Below are 20861 nucleotides of genomic sequence, written 5' to 3'. Positions count from 1 at the left end.
TTTCAATTCCAATTCTATCTTTATTCCTGAAAAATATTTACAAGATAAAAATTAACAAATTACGAATTAATTTAACATAAAATATATTTGGGGAGTATTAAAATAGTTTAAAAATAATGAACGCATTAATCGACACAATAAGTGAAAACTAATAATTTTATTCTTATTAAATGTACACTTTTTAGTGTCAATCAACACATTTTCCTAAAATTCACTCTAGATTACACCAATTTTCTCATCTCTCAAAATTCTACGCATATTCTACACTTCCACTTATGAAATTTCTTGCCTTTATATAGGCAAATTCTCAGTTGATCAAGTGTGGGCATTGACATTATATTTTTGGTGAGCTCGCAACCACAATCTTTAGACGAGTGTTACTAATACAATCTAAAGGTCTATGATTGCAACCATTGTGATGCATTATAGATCATTGAATTCAAAATAATCAATTGTTACTATTGGCTCTTTTGTCAAAGTGGTTGAACTACTAAATTGATAAGTATTAAATCTAATACAATGAGGTACATGTGAGCTCAGACACATGGCATGATTTCAAACTTTCAAAATTAATGTTGGATTGAAGGACTGGCAATTATTCCAAAAGCTTATGAGCCTCTAGAATCCAAATCTTACATATGTTTTTCTAATCCAAGCATCACGAGCTTAGGGATTAACCTTCAAAACACAAAAACCATACTTAAGAACTATTTTAAATAGATAATTCATAAAATAGGTTAGGAATAAGTATACTTGTTTTATAAGTCTTTCTACCTTTATAGCAATCTTGTAAAAATAGATAGATAGTTATTGTTTTTCTTTTTTTATAGTAGGTGAAGAAATAAGCCGTTACAAACTTTTGAAGTTTCTAAAATAATTTTATTATTTTAAGATCAAAAGAGAGTTATGTCATATATAATTTTCCTTAAATCCAAAAATAAAAATCATAACTCTATCATGCAAGGATTCGAAATGCATCATACCTTGCAAACGTTTTCATTCGCTTAAAAAAACCAAAATAAAATCAAAATTACATTAAGGAAATAATTAAACGCTTTTAATTCATTAGGTATTTGGACATCTTGCATCTCTGTACACTTAAAAGAGTGTGTTATGGTGTCCCATCCCACGCCCCGAAAGACTTAAAAGGGCATTGGTTCAACTCCGGCATATGCTGCAATTGTACTCTTCTCGCAATTTTAAAAATTGGTGAAGGTAGATATTTCCCCACTTATGTGGGTTGGCTGGAATAAGTTCCCCGGTAAAATTTGTTGATAGATATCTGGCTGTGTCTTAGTACACTTAATCTAAGTTGTCCTAATGGACTGTCTAAAATATACACCCGAACCATGCCGTGTAATGTCAAGAATATGAACATCCAACAATCTATGTATCCTCCTATTCTCGGACTGTAATAAGGCTTTCTTTCAAAATACGAACTGAAAACCATACACCAGTAATTCCAAATTCCCTTATTTCATCGTGGTTAGAATCATATAAGACCAATCGACAGTCACCAGCTCCTCCATATGATTCTAGAATGAATTCGCCATTTCTCCAAAATCCATCTGGATGATACCATTCTATAAAAGGTCCAAAACTCAAGTGTTTGGTCCAAAAGCCCCCTTTCATCATCCATAAGCCAAAAGAGCGTCTCGACTCTTCTACGTGTAGTAGAGAGAGGTAATCATCATGTAATCCAATCGTCCAATATTCGAACCCGTTTAATTCTGTAATTGTTGGAACACGAGGTCCTCTCATTTCTTGAAACACCTCCTCACTCATGCTAAACGATAGAATAGCTACATAATAGCAAGGAGTTTCTGTCGTTGCCACCCAATAGCAAAATCCATTGTGGTAGACATTGTTCATGGCTTCATCCCCCAAATAACATCCCATTATGAATAACCCTTCCTCCACATGTCTCCAAGAGTTAGTGCTAAAGTTGTAAACCGCAACATTAGGTAAGCAATCATTGATCGATGAAATTCCTCTCTCATCGTGCAAGGTTTGTATCAGAACCAACTTGAAATCGTTAGATATGGGATCTAATCCAACTGCAAAATTGCAACAGAAAATTACTGTATTGGAGGGACGACTACCACTAACGCCGTTTCTAGGTCTAGGCGGCTCTGGAAGAATTCTGTACTCATTCATGGAAATGTTCCATACATTAATTTTGTTACGATTCCATTTTTCAGAAAGGCACATTATACCCTCATAAGGGCCAAGTAGAATATAATTCCTTGTCTCAGCTGCTTCAAAATTTTGAAAATGCAAGTCTGTCATTGTGTTATCAGGTACTACAACGAAATCGTCAACTGGATAGGTATCTATAAAATATTCATTGTAGACCATGAGACGGTTATGGTCGCCTCTAGTGAGATGTTTACAAATGAATTTGGGGTCTTTCACTAAACTAAACCAAGATCTTGAAACACACCTTAATCGCATTAGTGATTTCACGGGCAACCTTGACAGAGTCTCAACCAGCAAATCATCACACAATTCTCCATAATTATAGCCTGTCATCACCGTAGTATCTCTCTCCATTTTTTTTTCCCTAACCCAAGTAAATGCCTTATCCTGCCATAATTATATATAAATTGGATTAACTATTTTTAAGAATTAACAGGGATAGATTTTAATTTCAGGTATTTCATGGATGGGCAATAACTTCGCAGCTAATGATAAGTTGACTTTTCAAAGCTATTAATTATTTTTAGCACCCACTTTTCAAAAAAAAAATTCACCAAGATACCCATCTAGTAATTTATTAAAAATTAAGCAAATGATAATATTATCAATAATAATATTTAGTTATTCTCTCCCTATCTCTACACAAATTCCTGACAAGAGCCTACCGACATGTTCATCCTTCCCTAACACGAATTAAATTTTTGTAACATTAATTAAATTCAATTCATCATAAAAGTTATGATTCCACACAGTCATTATCTAATAATAGATTTTTAATTTATGTGGTAAGGACCAAGTTAATGTTAGGAAATTGATGGGTGAAACAAAGTTACTGCTAAAATGAAATTGAAGAAAAATGAAGAACAAGCACACAAAGAGGCAGTGGCGGACCTACACGTGGGCTAGACCTGGCTGTAGCCCGGTCTAGTCCAGAAAAAATCATCTATACCCCATACTTTTTAATTAATTTAGTAAAATAATAGAATTTTTTTTTCTTTTCATATATGTCCCTAACTCAATACCCTTATATTTTCATCAATTTAGTATAACAGTATAGTTTATATTTTATATTCAAATATGTCCCCAACCCAATTACCCTTATATTTTCATCAATTTTATATAACAATAGAGTTTTTATTTTATTTATAAATATGTCCCTAATTCAATTATATTATTTTCAATTGAAATTAGTGACTTATTTTATAAAATGATTAAATTATATATTTATTGAATAGATTGAAAACGGTAGGGAGCTAAAATTTTATTATTGCTTTAATTTATTTTAAAAAAACTTTTAATTGAAAAAAAATATGTGAATGTAATATAACATCGTCACTAATATTATAAGTACTTACAGAAACAACATATAGTAACAATTATCAATATTTTCGTAAACTTTTTATCTGAATTTTTAGATTTTATTTATTAGTTATATTAATTAAGAGGACAAGTTAGAAAATAAAATTTGAGTATTTTAAGGAAATTTTGGTAGAAGAATCATCAACATCTAGTTTTTTAAAGAGAGCTAGAGTGTCTGACAAAAAAACAACTACACCAAAATACATTTTTGCTTAATTGAGTTTAATTTATTATTGAAACTTTTGACTAATAATACTTTTACAATTTGAAATGATGAATAAATTTTAATTGTTTAATTTATTAAGTTTGGTAATTTAGTACTTCACTTCAAGTATAAAAAGTTTTATTTGTAATTTTTAATTGATTGTAATTGCATGTATTAAGCTATTTTAATTTGAAATTATTATTTAATTTTTCAATCCTGATATAATTACATGTTATCATAGGTTGCAATGCCAGATTTTATAATTGAAAAATAATGTTTTCATATTTGAGCTGCCTTTTGTTTTCTACTATTTTTTGTAGTTATTTTTGTCTATAGTACATATTTAGAGGGATAAGATTTTTGGTGTTCCTTCTTATTTAATGTACTTCTTTCTACTTATAAATTTTTATATTCGCTTTAAAATATAAATTTTAAAAATTAACCCGGGGTAATATTAAGTCCTGGGTCTGCCCCTGCAAAGAGGACACCAGAAATTACATAATTCGACTTTTAGCCCACATCAATGGGTAAAGACAGAAGGATAAAATTTTACTAGTGAAATGAAGATTACAAATATTGTAATATTTTTTTGACTTACTACCCAGAACTTCAATATACTCAATCTCTCAAATCACTAAACTTTCAAGAACTTTACAATTTAAGCTCTCAAAATTATCTACTCTCTAAATAATTTTTGTTGTTGTTCTGGTCGTACCCAAGCATTCCTAACTAATGAACTTTGAAGTTACTCTATTGTAGTTATGGTTTTAACACATGTATTTAGCTTACGAATGTGACATTAACAATATGCACACGTAACTGTTAAGTGTTTCTAGCAATAGGGAGCTAGAGGGTCCAAATATTGTACATAGATCCATGGTAATAGTCAAGCTGACCTGAGATTTTTTTTTTTTTTTTTTTGACCTTTTCTTATGTTTTAGTAGTTGAATATGAAAATTTTGCAGGTTTGATATATTGGATAGTGCCTATATTCTAAGGGAGTTAGGTTAAAATTTTATTGAAGTCGTGAGTTTTTGTCTATCTCTTTTTGTGTATTTTCATTCTTCAAACAAAATATTACACAGCTTAATTGTTAGAGTATTAAATGTTTATTTGATTAAGTAAATTTCTTATCTCCTGCGCCCATAAATTAGGGGCGACTGGAAATAATCGTAACAAATCTTATGATAACATGGATTCTTGTTTCTTAACGAGACCTTACGAACAAAGACTATTGGCTAGCTCTTGTGAAATTATTCCATAGAGTTTCATTGACATCCCTGGTTTATGAGCGAGAATTAAGGATAATTTTAGTGGAATCTTTAAGCACGATTGATTTTGAGGCATGGATGGAGGGCTGTTGTTGCTACATCATGTAAAAGTTATTGTGTTTATTTTTTGTTATTCACACTATTATATTGAATTGTTCATATATATAGCATATAACCAGATCAAGCTGGTCAAGGACCTATTTGACAAAAACGATATCTGAAATATTGTAATTAATTGATTTTATAAGTTACTAATTTATTTGAATTTTAAGAAAACAATAAACCAAATTAATTCCCAGTTTCTGTAAAATTAAACCAAACCCAACAAAAACAAAAACCAAAAAAAAAAAAGGGGGGTGCTACTTCAATTTCGATTTTCTTTGGTTTCAAAAGTGATCAATCATTTTTTTTTCTTTCAGGTTTTGGGCCCATTGCCTGGCTTTACATGTCATATCCTCGTAAGATTGTGCTCGATCTCCTTTACTTGGTATTTGGTAATTATGTAGCTGCTTGCATTGCTTTGTTTTGAAGGTTGGGCAAAATATGGGCTTGGGCCGGCTTTTCTAAGCCCAAGTCCAAGCCCATATTATTGACAAGGAACCTGGGCTCTTTAAAAATTCGTTCAAGTTTGGATGGAGTCAGGATTAAGCCAGGTTTGGTTTTTCCGTTAAATATGGGCTTGTTTTCTAAGCCCAAGTCCAAGCCCATATTATTGACAAGGAACCTACAGATTCTGCTTTAGCCAGCTACCAAACAAAAGCATTTCCATGCTTTTTTTCCATATGCAGGACAGGTGTGGTGCATGCATTGGGTGTGTATGCTACAGATTCTGTAACATAACAACCCCTTAATTAAATTACGAAAATGATGTTTATCCCCGACCAAACTCCAAAATTTAAACGCAGCATTTCATTAAAACAAAAAATGACGCCGTTTTCGTTTGCCAAATATTTCCCTTTTTCTTCGTCGATGGAGCTCCACCCAAGTATTTTCCTTTGTCTTTCCTTCGTTGATCGAGCTTCAAGCTCCAACCACAAGCTCCAGCCACAACCAAATATTTCCCCTTTCCTTTGTCGATTGAGATCCAACCACCAGCTCCAGCCACAGCCAAATATTTCCCCTTTCCTTCTTTGATCCAGCTCCAGCCACAGCCTCAGATTTCCATTAGCAATCCACAGTCTGCACCTGAAATTACCATTCGCAATCCACAACTCACAGCTCATGATTCAAGCAAAAACATCGCAGCATAAGCTTATTTCCCATAATATTAACCCAATTTAACAGCAACGACAATATGGCTTCGCAAATTAAAACAACAAAATTCAAGCTTTGAAAATAATCTGCTGCCAAAGAAGATAGTACCTTACCTTATGGCAAAGCCACATAGAATTAAAACTCAATTTTCAAGGTTAGATGCTGCAACTCAATTCTTTTTGTTTATGTACATATTCGCAGCTAAAGAATACAATACCTTACCTTGTTAAAACTTTTGGTTTTGCTTAATCTAAGCCAAATCCTATCGCATAGAATGAAAAAAAAAAAAAAAAAAAAACAGTTTAAGGGTTCTGCAGGTCGGTTCTATTGTTGGGGTTGTGTGGTGAAATGAAGAGGAAGAGAAAGCCATTCGATGGGGGAAGCTTCAAGCAAAACGACGCCGTATTTTCTCACATTCTCGATTTCCTACAGAAAAGACGGAACATAAAAAAGAAATAGATTCATTTCTTCTATATATATATATATATATAGAGTGTATATAGCTTTATTTTGTTAATTAAATATTCACACATCTCTGAAACAATAAATCAGAAAATAGCTATACAACTCTTACCATAATGCCATTAACTCATTACCAGCTGCCTAAATCAAATTAAAGTTTCGAATAGAATGAACAAAAGAATAACCAAGCAGTTCCAAGAGATGCGCCGCACTTATTGGACACGAAAATTTTAGTGATATTAAACCTATGAACAAGATAATTTGTTACTTCACATAAGCAAATTGCAACATTGATATGAACTTTTGAAGTGAAAGAAAATCGAAATTAAATTAGCACGTTTTTTTTTTGTATTTGTGGCGTTTGGTTTAATTTGACAGAAACTGTGGGAATTAATTCGCTTTATTGTTTTTCTTAAATTAATGCTACAATTTAAGCTCCAGTGGATAAATATTACAAAACAGCAATAGAAAATGATGCACTTTGAGGGGGAAGGTTCGAACCCATAGCAGTGTGAGGACTCCTTCTCCCTTATCAAGTTTCGAAGAAATAAATCAATACATGGTTTCTTGAGGTTTATTGATACGTAGAAGTCAATCTCTGACAAGGCCTTTTAACGCGAGAGATTGAGATCTTGAATTTCATATTTGATAGATTTAAAATTCCACCACTTGATCTTTTCTTAGTTCATGATTATCTGGACTCTGCAAGAGAATCTGTAGATATTTCGATTCAATTTTTGTCCAAATGGTTCCATTTTCAGAAGGGGATTTTTGTTCAATAAAATATCAAAGTAAATGATTGAGTCATTCCACACTGGAAATAATCTCATCAAATCTTGTTATAACATGAATTCCTAATTCTTTAATGTTTTCTCAGGAACAAAGACAATAGACTGGATCTTATGAAATCATTTCATAGAATTTCATTAACACATCTTCTTTTTATGAACAAAAAAAGACTAATTTTAGTGGAATAAGCAATGGCCATAAGCTAGCTAGTGTTGCTAAATCATGTGAAAAATTATTGCGTTTATTTTTCCTTATTCACACGCACTTTAACAAAAACAGAAAGAATTAAATTGATTGATTTTGCAAATTTACTAATGTATCTGAATTTTAAGAAAACAATAAGGACTCTTATGTAAATTGCCCTTTTCAGTTTTATTAATCCAACGGTCCTTTTAGTTACTGATACCCGCTTTCCTCGCATTCATATTATATATAAACAACCCAAAAACACAAACTTTTCTTGAAATTAATTCCCAATTTCTATAAAATTAAAACCCAAAAAAAAAGTTATTCATTTTCGATTTTTCTCTCACTTGAAAGTTCAAAAATCAAAATCAATGCAATTAATTTTGTTTGTGTGAAGTGGAAAACCAAGCAATCGAAAGCGAGGGAAATGGAGTTTTTAAGTTATGGCGCTAATTCACTCTAAACGCGTCGTTTCACGTTGAATTTTCTCCCCGATTATTGTTTTTTTTTTTTTTTTTTGCGGTTCCAATTTTGTGGCGATTCGATTCTCATCGCGGCAATTGTTCGTTCGTTTAAAACAATTTATTCCTATACTTGTGAATTAATTTACAATTTCGTAGGCGTCTCCATTTGCTTTTCCCCATTTTTTTTCCTTCTTTCTTTTTATTTGAATAGAGTTGTTATATGAAATTTATTTAATTCAATGTGCCTTTTGATGCTGTCGGAAAGTCGCCGAACCTTCGCCAGACGTCACCGGCCTTCGTCGAAAAGTCGTCGGATCTCTGCCGGACGTCGTCGGGAAGTCACCGGATCTCCGCCGACTTTGCGTGGACTTTCACCAGAAAGTCACTGGACATCCGCCGGAAAGGCACCAGACCTTCAACGGAACCGGACCACCATTTTATTATATATCAATATATATATTATTATTACTAATATAAATAGTTTAATATTTAAGGTAAATGATAAATTTACCTACAAAAAAAATTATAATTCCTTTCATTATCAAATTCTATATCAAACCATACAATAAAATCTAATTTCACTACTCTTCTCCATTCCTTTATTCTCCATTTTTCTTTATTCCACTTTTTTCTTCTCCTCCCTTTTCTTCAAACCAAACATGGCCTAAGGGCATTGGTTCAACTCTGGCATATCCGAGGATCGTATTCTTCTCGCAATTTTAAAAATTGGTAAAGGTAGATAGCTGCCCGCCAATGTGGGTTGTGTGTAATAAGTTCTCCTATAAAATTTGTTGGGATAGACGTCTGGTTGTAACTTCGTAGACTTAATCTAACTTGTCCTAGAGGATTTCTAACATACACACCCAAAACATGCCGTGTAACGTCGAGAATATGAACATCCAACAAGCTACGTATCCTCCTATTCTCGGACTGTAATAAGGCTTTCTTTCGAAAAACGAACTGAAATCCGTATACTAGTAATTCCAAATTCCCTTATTTGATCGTAGTTAGAATCATATAAGACCAATCGACGGTCAACACCTCGTGGATATGATTCTAGAATGAATTCGCCATTTCTCCAAAATCCAACTGGATGATAAGTTTCTATAAAAGGTCCAAAACTCAAGTGTTTGGTCCAAAACCCCCCTTTCATCATCCATAACCCAAAAGAGCGTCTCGACTCTTGTGTGTGTAGTAGAGAGAGGCAATCATCGCGTATTCCAATCCTCCAATATTCGGACCAAAATGCTTTAGAGGAACAGGAGGTCCTCTCATTTCTTGAAACACCTCCTCACTCATGCTAAATCATAGAATAGTTACATAATCGCAAGGAGTTTCATCCGATGCCACCCAATACCAAAATCCATTTTGGTAGACATTGTTCATGCCCTCACCCCCCCCAAATAACATCCAACTGGAAATAACCCTTCCTCCACATGTCTCCAAGAGTTAGTGCTAAAGTTGTAAACCGCAACAATAGGTAAGCAATCATTGATCGATGTAATTCCTCTCTCATCGTGCAAGGTTTGTATCATAACCAACTTGAAATCGTTAGTCAATGTCTTATCAGGTACCACAACTGTATCCTTAACTTTAATGATTTCTTAGGAACAAAGACAATAGACTGGATCTTATGAAATCATTTCATAGAATTTCATTAACACATCTTCTTTTTATCAACAAAAAATGACTAATTTTAGTGGAATAATCAATAGCCGTACGCTAGCTAATGTTGCTAAATCATGTGAGAAATTGTTGCGTTTGTTTTTTTTCCTTATTCACACGCCCTTTAACAAAAACAGAAAGAATGAAATTGATTGATTTTGAAAATTTACTAATGTATCTGAATTTTAAGAAAACAATAAGGACTCTTATGTAAATTACCCTTTTCAGTTTTATTAATCCAACGGTCCTTTTAGTTACTGATACCCGCTTTCCTCGCATTCATATTATATATAAACAACCCAAAAACACAAACTTTTCTTGCAATTAATTCCCTATTTCTGTAAGATTAAAACCCAAAAAAGAAAAAATGTTACTTCATTTTCGATTTTTCTCTCACTTTAAAGTTCAAAAATCAAAATCAATGCAATTAATTTTGTTTATGTGAAGTGGAAAAGCAAGCAATCGTAAGCGAGGGAAATGGAGTTTTTAAGTTATGGCGCTAATGCTCTTTAAACGCGTCGTTTCACATTGAATTTTCTCCTCGATTTTTTTTTTTTTTTTTGGGTTCCAATTTTGTGGCGATTCGACTCTCCTTGCGGTAATTGTTCGTTCGTTTAAAAAAAATTCTTTCTATACTTGTGAATTAATCTACAATTTCGTAGGCGTCTCCATTTGCTGTTCCCCTTTTTTTTTCTTCTTTCTTTTATTTGAATGGAGTTGTTATATGAAATTTATTTAATTCAATGTGTTTTATGATACTTTTTTAGCTATTTTTTTTAATTTTATTTTGAGCATTTGATATATCATCGGTTTAACATTGATTAAATTTTCATGTCCAATAACATACAATGTAATGTATCTCTTGGAACTACTTGATTATTATCTTGTTCATTAATCTTTTTATGTGTTTGGGATTTATTTTTTTTCTTGTAAGTATTTATGTTTGATTTTAAGTTAATTATCATGATCGTTAGTTTAATAGAACTGACAAAATGGGCTAAAGAAAGAGTAACTCTTTATATGATAATTAATGCACCTTTAATTGCACTTGATATGTGATAAAGGGAATGATAGTATGATACTGTTCCAGTTTATTAGATTATTAAAGAATTCTGCGATCTGAAGTAGCAATTACTTAACAATCAAATGGTGCTATTTTCTGATTGATTGTATCAAGAGGTGTGTGAATATTTTAACAAAAGAAGTTGCAGCATTGTCAATGCCATTCCAAGATATGTACTTGCCATTTCTTTCTGACTTGCCGAATTATTTTATTTTACTTCTTATTTGTGAATTTAGTGTTGGCATCTGTCGATATAGATATATATATTGAGAATATGACGAGCTTTGTGTTGTTTACTGTTATCATGTGCAAGAACGATGACCTGCTGATCTAAAAGAAAATGCTTTTCCCTTTTAAGGGATTTATCTGTTAAATCTTCTTGCCCTCTGTTGGTTATTGGATTTAGCTGCTGTGTTTTTTTTTTAATCAATTTTAATTTCTCTTATACTCATTCCACAATTCCAGCTTTCCATGTTCATATTACTACCCTCTTGCCTTTAGAAATATTGCTGTGTTTGTGCAAGTTCTTGAACAAGGAAGAAACGGAGGAATAATTATGGTAGTTAATTTAGTTCTTGTCATTACCCCATAGGGCCGAGTGGGTTTTAACAAAAGTCAGTTGCAAATCTTACTTTTTTGTTCTCATTAGGATCATCTTGTACCCAACTTTAGCTCAAACGAGAATTCTATATCTCATAATATCCTTTATTCACAGTTATTGTCATAATTTTAGATCTACATGTTTTGATTCTTGTAGTGTAAGTAATTCATATAATTGGTGAAGTTTGAGAAATAAGATTATCTTTTGGTATCTGAGCTTAGTTCGTGTCAAATTAGAAACAATAGAAGACTTGTTAAACAATTTGACAGCACAGCTGCCCCAAACGGGGCTTTAGAGACATAATTAAATCAAGCCTAGCAAAGCCAAAACTTTGACTTGTTTAATGCATTTTTATTCAATGGAGTGTGGTCTTGTTTCACATTTAATGTATTTTTATTCAATGGAGTGTGGGCTTGTTTCACATTGTTAATGGTGCTTTTGGTTTATGTTACGGTTTTACAATAGACTTTCTATTACCAGGACATGTTTTAATGGTTCATAACTGTTTACTGCACCGTAAAACTAGATATACATTTATTGAATTTAATGTGTTTTCTAAGATCTTGGATGAGATTTTGGTTCTTGCATACAGTCACTGGTTTATCAGAATCTATTATGTTTTTAATGGAATAGCATTTTGTAAATTCAAGATTATTTAGAATGATTAGATTTTGCAGCACAAAATATAATACTGATGTTCTGTTAGATTAATTTGTAGAACTTGCATATAAAGTGGAAGGAGATGGACGTTTCTGCTCTTTTAACTTCTGCTGGAATCAATATATCAGTCACTAGTTTGCTGTTGTCTGTGTATTCAATATTGAGAAAGCGACCAAGCAATTTAAGTGTCTACTTTGGGAAAAGGCTTGCTTCAGTCGGGAATAGACTCGATGATTCTTTCAGCTTGGAGAGATTTGCATCCTCCTCTAGCTGGATAGTCAAGGCCTGGGAAACATCTGAAGATGAAATATTGGCTATTGGCGGCATGGATGCAGTGATTATTATCAGAATCATTGTTTTCAGGTGATCTAACCCAAAACTTCTTGATGCTGGCTTGTTTACATTCTTGTAGAATTTCTTCTTCATTAGTAACTTGTTTAAAAATGTTTGTGTTAATGGCTTTTGTATTTCAATTCTAAATGCTAAGTATGTATACTCTGCCTCAAATTACCTTTACATGAATTTTTCAAACATTGATCTATTGATGAATTTCCCAGCCTTAATTCTGTTCCTATGCTTGTTGCAGTTTTACTGACCGCTCAGCAATTTTTTGGTCCACAGCATTCGAATCTTCAGCATTGCTGCTATCATTTGCATTCTCCTAGTGCTTCCAGTGAATTATTACGGGAATGACATTATCCATATGGAAATTTCTTCAGAATCTCTAGAAGTATTCACAATTGCAAATGTCGAAGAAGGTTCAAAATGGTACCGACAGTAATTTTTATTTTGTTGAACCCACTTTGCAGAGGGACTTCATTTTTCTAATTGTATATTAACGATTTTGTAGATGCATACATATTGATTCAGGCAGACAATTAGTTACGATGAAACAATGGATTCACTTTGTTCTATGCTTCGATTACGGAATATCTAGGATATCCGTTTCTTTTTTATGTTCTTCTTTTCTGTGGAGGGACTGACAGAAAATTGTCAGCACAAATTTCAGAAAAGTTATTTTTTAACCTTGTCATTCTTGCTTTCTTATTCTCACTGGTGGCATATGTGATGTCAACACAATGTTTTGAGTTTGTCGTAAAATAAATCATTAAATTGAAGTGATCACTCATTTTTTTCCCCCTTTTCCCTAGGTTTTGGGTCCATTGCCTTGCTTTACATGTCATATCCTGGTCAGCTTGTGTTCTCCTATACTTCGTAAGTATGAAGAATTTAGACCCACAGTTCCATTGTTTCATGATGAATTTTCTATCAATTCTTTTCTTCATAATATTTTCTGAATCATATATATAACCATTGCCACTTTTCCATAGGAGTATAAAAGCATCACTAGAACGAGGCTGGCACATATTACCGGATCTCCTCCAGATCCAAGCCACTTTACAGTTCTTGTCCGTGCTGTTCCTTGGTCTTCAGAACATTCATACAGTGATTCTGTGAAACAATTCTTTATGAATTACTATTCGTCAAGCTACTTATCACATCAAATAGTCTATCGAGCAAGTACAGTTCGGAAACTGATGGTGCGCATCTGTATTATTGAGTGATTTCTGATGATGAAATATTAATTTATTGTTTATGCAGCTTGATTGCATCAGAATTTTATTTTATTTTTCTAGAAATCTCTAATTAAATGAATTTCATGCCCCTTTTTTCGCTTTATCAAATTTTATGGCTTTAGTTTTCAAAATAATTTAGATATTCAACAGATGCCACTTACAGCATTTGGCCTCCATATGCTGACTTTCGCATCCTGTATGGAGATTAAAATGATACTGAATGCAGAATTAATGAAAAAATTTGAATGAAATTAAGAATTGTTTGACAGTTCGTTCCTGAAAATAGCAAACAGTATGATGTTAGACTACACTTTGTGGAATTATAGAGGAAATTTGGTGTTAAAAGGCATAAGTCAAATTGTTTTAAACTTTTATTTGGCTCCTAACTGAAAGAAGTGAAGCCAAGAAATCTGTAATATGTTCTATATTTGGTCTCTGAGATTGCTTTGTTGTAGAATGATGCAGAGAATATGTGCCAGCTTGTTAAGAATTTTTCCACAGAGGAGAAGTCTAAATTGAGTTTACTGCCATGCCTTTGTGGAAAGCCGAACTCTTTTGAGGTCCTTTCTGATGAATCAGATAGTGTTAGGGAGAACATCGGATTTGATATTTCGGATTTAGCTTCTGAGAAGGTAAAAAATCTTTGCCTAAATTGAGCTAAAGATTGTGTTTTGCTGTCATCATGGTTGTCTGTCATATATAGGTGGTTTTGTTTGAACATCTGAGCTTGTTGATTATTGTTTTAAGTAGAATGAACATCTGTCCCAAAATATTAAACATCTAGTTAAAGGCCATATAATACAATTTACGTCTTAGTGCACTCCTTTCAGTGCATGACCATATTTTATCGAAGGATTAATCACATAGATTACTCAGACCCTTCTGTTTTGGAATTTAATTATTAAGAGATTTTATAAATATTCCAACATAAAACTTTGTCCATAAAGGCACTGTTACCATGTTAAATTACTTTAATCCCAAATAATTAAGCTTATAGGAAAATATATTTACCCTTGATCATTTGCGTTTTCAAAGTGCTTTTGTGGATGTATTATTCTGCTTCATCTTCAATCTCTCTGTCAAAACTTAATTCTTGTATTTCCTGTTTTGCAAATTGCAATTCTATTGGGTAACAACTTTTTGTAACCATTAATATATATAGATATAGCAGCATTGGGAGGCTTTAGTTGGGCTACATGAATGTATTACTAGTAAAGTGAATGTTTGCATTTTTCTTTTCTTTTTTTTTTTAACACTTTTAAATTCTAACAGGGAATGTTATGCTCTTTGTAGTTTTACCTGTTTATGCCTCTAAGAATATTCTCATCTGTCTTTAAAACATATTTTATGATGTTCTTAGGATTTCATTTGCTATTTTTAATACCTTTCACCATATTTGTGGTGTTCAAATTTAGTGAGCCTATTGTTGTCTCCCATGTTAGTGACCGGTGAGGGAACATTGTGTAACTATGACATATGTGGTATGAACTATTTGATGTAAAGGTCTAGTGAAAGATGTTTATACAAATTCTTGACTGTTGGATCCACACTTTCAACGGTTGAGATTAAATCTGACATATGCAATTAATGCAATGCAATCAATGAACACGTGGGATTTAATCTAAACCATTAAAAGTGCAAGGATCCAAAAGTTGTTCATGAATTTGTGTCAAAAATGTGGTGCCATAGAACCTAACCCATATGTATCCAGGAACAGAGCAATACTGTGACCTATTGTGGTATGGTCTATTATGCAGGAGTATGCAGTTGCTTTCGTTTATTTTAAGACTCGTTATGCTGCCATTGTTGCTGCCGAGGTTCTTCACTCAGAGAATCCCATGTTATGGGTAACAGAATTGGCTCCTGAACCAAATGATGTTCTTTGGTCAAATCTTTGTATACCATATAGACAACTGTGGTTTCGCAAAATAGCAATACTTCTGGCTGCTATTGCTTTCATGATCGTTTTTCTTGCTCCTGTAGCATTTGTACAAGGCTTGACTCGACTTCACCAGCTGTCACATGCATTTCCATTTCTGAAAGGAATGTTTAAACAGTAAGTATTATAACTGTGATTACAAACGCATATGTGTTTATATTTGTCATTCTGATACATGTATTCTAGACATGGCTCACCTATCAGTATTACACATGGATAAAAAACTGTCGAAGTTAAAAATAATGCACTTGACAACATTGCACATTTATAGAAAAACAAGATTTTACCGGAACATATGTTTTTAGATTACAGGTGTTTCCAATTTTTGGGTTGATAAAGCATTGTTGTTTACTTGATAGGCTTTGAAATAGATATGAAATTTCTCTGAACTTATCTTGTGTTTATATGAAGGAAATACATCAAACAGCTGGTAACAGGTTACCTTCCAAGTGTCATTTTGATTTTATTTCAGTATGCTGTTCCACCAACAATGATGCTGTTTTCAACAGTGGAGGGATCTGTCTCACATAGTGGGAGGAAAAGGAGTGCATGCATCAAAGTTTTGTCCTTTACAATTTGGAATGTTTTCTTCGTTAATGTTTTATCAGGGTCCATTATGGGGCAATTGAATGCAATATCAAGTGTTAAGATCATACTGAACCAACTGGCTGCAGCTGTGCCAATCCAGGTGATTTTTCCATGGTTCTTGAATTGGTCTATTTCCTTCCATATGTGCCATAATCTGATTAATAATAAGGATATCTCAAAACTGATTGCATCAAGACTTAATGTTGTCTTCAAGGATTTATTCTGTAGCCCTGTAGCCAATGTGACTGGACATAGTAAAAAAAATTTCACAATGCCTTTATTTCTCTTCCAGATAGCTGAAAAACATAAAAAATGATTCTAATTGAAACTTTCATGTATGAATTTCTGCAGGCTAGCTTCTTCATGACGTATGTTTTAACATCGGGTTGGGCAAGTTTGGCTGTTGAAATGGTGCAACCTCTAGGTCTTGTCTACAACACTATGAAAAAGTGTGTGTGCAGAATCAAGGAAGATCAGCCTAATGGATTTCTATCCTTCCCATATCATACAGAAGTTTCGAAACTGCTCATGTTTGGTTTTCTTGGCTTCATCTGTTCAGTTATGGCACCATTGATATTGCCTCTCTTGCTGATATATTTTGTACTTGCTTACCTCGTGTACAAAAACCAGGTTCTTATTTCCAGTCAATACTTCCATCCTCTTCAATTCTTATATGCTTTTCTTCGAATTTTGTGAAAGAGAATCTATTAGTTTAGTTGTCTCTATTAGAGATTTACTCCCTTTTATTTTCCATGATTTGGAGTGGTTATGTACTTAACCTCAAGGTTACTGAAATTTTAATTTGAATCATGCTCCTTTTTGCTGTTTACCGAGTCTAGGTCACGGCGAGTACATCTATTGGTAGTTTTGGTTTCAGTAGCTACTATACGTGAACTATAATGTTCTTTCATCTGTTCAGCATCTTGTGCACAAGTTTGCTGAATTCAAACAACAGTGACAGTAATTGTTAGGACTATATTTGTTGGCTTTTGTGATCATGTTACATATGAATTTATTTATTAGCAGTACCTTGTTGCCTAAATTGGAAAATCAAACCAAAATTATCTAGACAGAGAAATCAAATCAAACTAATAAAAATGCGTAAGAGTGAAGAAAAACATACTGTATAAAATAAGAGAAGAAAAGCAATGTGTTTTCCAGACCTAAATGAAAATATGAGATTAATTTTGGAATTTCTCCATGTATAAATTTTATCATCTGACTCATTACACACATGCCATTTGCTTTGTTGTTGGGTATTCAAGGAATGATTATTCTTATTGTCTTTTTAAACTAGTTGATGATCTGATATGTTTTGATCCATAAATTAAGAAAAATATTAATGAGGAGACGAGGATGGAATTTTTTGGAATTTATTGTTACTAATGAGACAAAAAAGAGTAATATGCTGAACATTCATGAGAATTAATAGTGGGGAAAGGAAACTGTCTCCACTGTTTGTTGCATTCAAGTTTGTTTTTGCACACTCATCTCAAGCTGCAAGACCCATTTACTTATTCTGTCTGTGAACAAGCAGTAAAAAGTGATCTGCTTAGAACCGTTGATGGGTTATGTATTCATTATTGCTCTGTGAGTATCTGTGCATGCATGTGCTTCAAAAATTGCTGATTATTAAATTCCTTTTTCAGATAATCAATGTGTATACAACGGATTATGAAAGCGGGGGAAAATTCTGGCCCATTGCTCACAATTCTACAATTGTCTCACTTGTCTTGACACAAATTATTGCTCTCGGAGTTTTTGGGATTAAACGGTCAACAGTCGCATTCGGTTTCACTATTCCACTTATTTTTGGCACTCTTTTATTTAACGAGTATTGTAGGCAGCGATTTTTTCCTACATTTACTAAGATGTCTGCCCAGGTGCTTTGGAAATTTCTCCCTCTCTATTTGTATGCATTTCCATGTGTGCTTCCCATGTATGATGAATTAGTTTTTGACAGGTTCTTACAGAGATGGATCGACAAGATGAGCAGGGTGGGAGAATGGAAGAGATTTATCAACAGCTGCGTTCTGCCTATTGCCAGTTCAGGTTAATTTCTCAGGACTTGTGTAAATCTGGACGTATGGATCATCAGGGAGACCAGAATAGCATCCGTATCCATAGTCAATGAAGCCAGGTTCGACTTATATAACTTCTGGATACTCCCTTTCTGGCATTAAAAAGATAAAATTTTTGGTTGTTTAAGCCATTTATTTTTCAGAGATCAAAATAGCCAGTAGATGATACACAGATAGTCCTATGAAATACTATAATAAAACTTTTCGCTAGATGGTCTCTTATTTACACTACCAAAAGCAATGTGAAAGTGAAACATTGATGCAATAGTGTCAACAAACAATATGAACTAAAGACCATATTTCTCACCACAGCATAAATTATTTTTATCTTACATGTTGCCTGGAGCAGCATCTGGTGCTCTATGAATCTGTAATTTGTCTAACTGGAGTTATCATCTATTCTGAATCTGCAGTTTGTCTCACTGGATTTATCATCAATTCTGTGGGATTGGCTGCTTGGTAACTGAAATATTTTAGTACCAATTGTCTATTAGATCACAATACTTTCCATCATAATCATTTGCTATGGGTCGCCAAAAAAACACTGAACCAGTTATTACTTCTGTGCAGTTATTAAGCTTCTTTTCTAGCATTGGTAGGTGTCTTTGTATAAATTCAAAGAGGCAGAGATAAAGGATACCCAAGCAACTATGTATTGTTTTCATCTGTCTCAACAATTAGGTCAGAATGAAGAATCCAAAAAAGTGCTACACCTAAGTAGTTGCATGACTTGCTCTTGAGTTTGGTGCTTGTGATATTGAATGCCCTATATGTTTTAGGAATGACTTATATTCTTTGCGCACCTAGCTCCAAGAAACAAATACAACTTCCGGAGAAACAGAGGTGAAACACCAAGAGTCAAGAGATTCACTGGCTTCCAAGTTGAGATCTATGGCCTACATCCTTGAGCAAACTCTGAAAGCTGTAAGGATACTCCTCATTTTGTAAATTACAGATTCTCATCTTTATTTTTGGTTATTGAAACTTTGTCCTGTGGTTCTGTATTTCCGTCCCAAGGAGTGAAATTCTGTTAAGGTCACATGTGACTGAATTAAAGTTTCTTACTCCTGTGTCTCGACATAAAACAGTTGAGGCCAAAACAAGAAAAACCCTGCTGTAGTTTTGTGACACTCGAGTGGCATTTTTGTTAGGTCAGTTGAAGTAATCTACTGGAAATATGGTGAAGTTCTATAAAATAAAGAAAAGATAGAACTTTCCAAAGTAGAATCCCTTTACTACTTTTTCCTCTAACTATCAATCTGTATGATTTTATATTGAGTAAGCCAATTCCTTAGTCCTGAGTTACTATTTGCTTCTGTTTTGGTTCTATTGCATAATCACAATTTTTGGACATTTTAATGAACTGGGAAAAAAAATATTAGATGCATGCTTCTATGGATTTTGTAATGTGTCATCAATAGAATTCATTAACAACCTTCCTTCTATTGACTCGAGTGCGACAGGCGTCTGTGTATTTATTTGTTCCCAAATTTTTTTATATTTGAACGTTTTGGATGTTGCAGTTATTCTTTTAAGGCATCTGAATTTACCAAAAATTCGGCTTAATAGAATTGGTATCTGTTTTGGTATAAGATTTGTCTTAATATTTTACTATATTTCTTTGGCTTTACACCATTTGTGGAGGCGTTGACATACAGTATGCTTTCTAATGGGCCTTTTTTTTAGTTAACACCATCTGTATCAAACAATAAGCAAGCCTGTAGGACTTGTTCATTTGAGCAAATTATGTGCCGTTTTATTATCTTTTGTTGAATTGCTGAATGTTCAGCAGTTCTGGATACATATTGGAGAGTTATGGTAATCTGAGATAGGTACTGAATACATGGACTGCAGTCTCTTTCCCCCACAAATTCTCTTTCCTCCTCTTCTCTAGAATTTTAATATAGATGGCTACATTGTTGTGTAATATCTGTCTGCCTGTGTTTGTTTTTTGTAATCGCTCTTGTTCTAAATATAGCTTCAAAGTTATATTGCTATTGGTATATGTGTGTTGAAAAATGTATCATCTTCGGGCAGGCTGATCGAATTCAGAGCCATCATCTTCTGCAAAGCTTGCAGCATGTGAAAGAGCAGGCAAAGGTGTGTTTCTATAAATAAGGTTTGGCTAGTGCTATCGAATTGTCCATATTCCAGTTGGTTGTAGACTTGTAGTCAGGAATAGCTACTTGTGACATCTAGGCGATACATCCTTTCTATGTTGATTTGTACTGAAGTTCCTTGTTCACAATGTCCAGGCTCTCTGATTCTTCAATGTCTTTCTTGATCACCAACGCTAAAGCTCAAGCAAAAGACAATCTCAATCTACAAACATATCATTCACGACAATATGTTAATGATCTTACCCAAATATTAAGCTCAACAACACATCAAATTCGGTTATGAATAAGTTGGCTGTATATACTTTTTTTCTGCCAACAACGACACGGACTCTGACAATAATTTGATATCAAAATTTTAACCTGATTTGAAAAAAATAT

At 33.3% G+C, this 20861-nt stretch overlaps 2 protein-coding genes across 10 annotated transcripts; one reads left to right on the top strand and one right to left on the bottom strand.

The window, feature by feature from the left end:
- Positions 1-1398: 1398 nt before the first annotated feature.
- Positions 1399-2553, bottom strand: LOC107176094 (putative F-box protein At1g32420). The gene has a single exon (XM_015528140.2). It carries the CDS (start codon positions 2551-2553, stop codon positions 1399-1401), a length of 1155 nt encoding a protein of 384 aa, XP_015383626.2.
- A 6798-nt stretch (positions 2554-9351) lies between these two features.
- LOC102631330 (CSC1-like protein RXW8) lies at positions 9352-20613 on the top strand. 9 transcript variants are annotated; one of them, XR_008054888.1, is made up of 13 exons: positions 9703-10452; positions 12237-12541; positions 12800-12946; positions 13330-13393; positions 13510-13719; positions 14211-14387; positions 15513-15811; positions 16106-16382; positions 16634-16912; positions 17932-18165; positions 18246-18422; positions 19171-19287; positions 20401-20613. XR_008054888.1 is itself a non-coding variant. In XM_025096309.2 (12 exons), the coding sequence occupies exons 2-11, from the start codon at positions 12261-12263 to the stop codon at positions 18414-18416; spliced, it is 2139 nt and encodes a 712-aa protein (XP_024952077.2). In that variant the 5' UTR covers positions 9352-9669; positions 12237-12260; the 3' UTR covers positions 18417-18422; positions 18777-19134. The 9 variants fall into 9 exon arrangements, 6 of the variants coding, with proteins under 6 accessions (XP_024952077.2, XP_052297754.1, XP_052297755.1 ...); XR_008054890.1 differs by having other exon boundaries at positions 19143-19287; XR_008054889.1 differs by lacking the exons at positions 19171-19287; positions 20401-20613 and adding exons at positions 18777-18822; positions 18934-19134.
- Positions 20614-20861: the final 248 nt, after the last annotated feature.

Source organism: Citrus sinensis, chromosome 5 (assembly GCF_022201045.2).
Source record: "Citrus sinensis cultivar Valencia sweet orange chromosome 5, DVS_A1.0, whole genome shotgun sequence".
Classification (NCBI taxonomy): Eukaryota; Viridiplantae; Streptophyta; class Magnoliopsida; order Sapindales; family Rutaceae; genus Citrus; species Citrus sinensis.
This window is presented reverse-complemented; position numbering and strand designations above follow the sequence as displayed.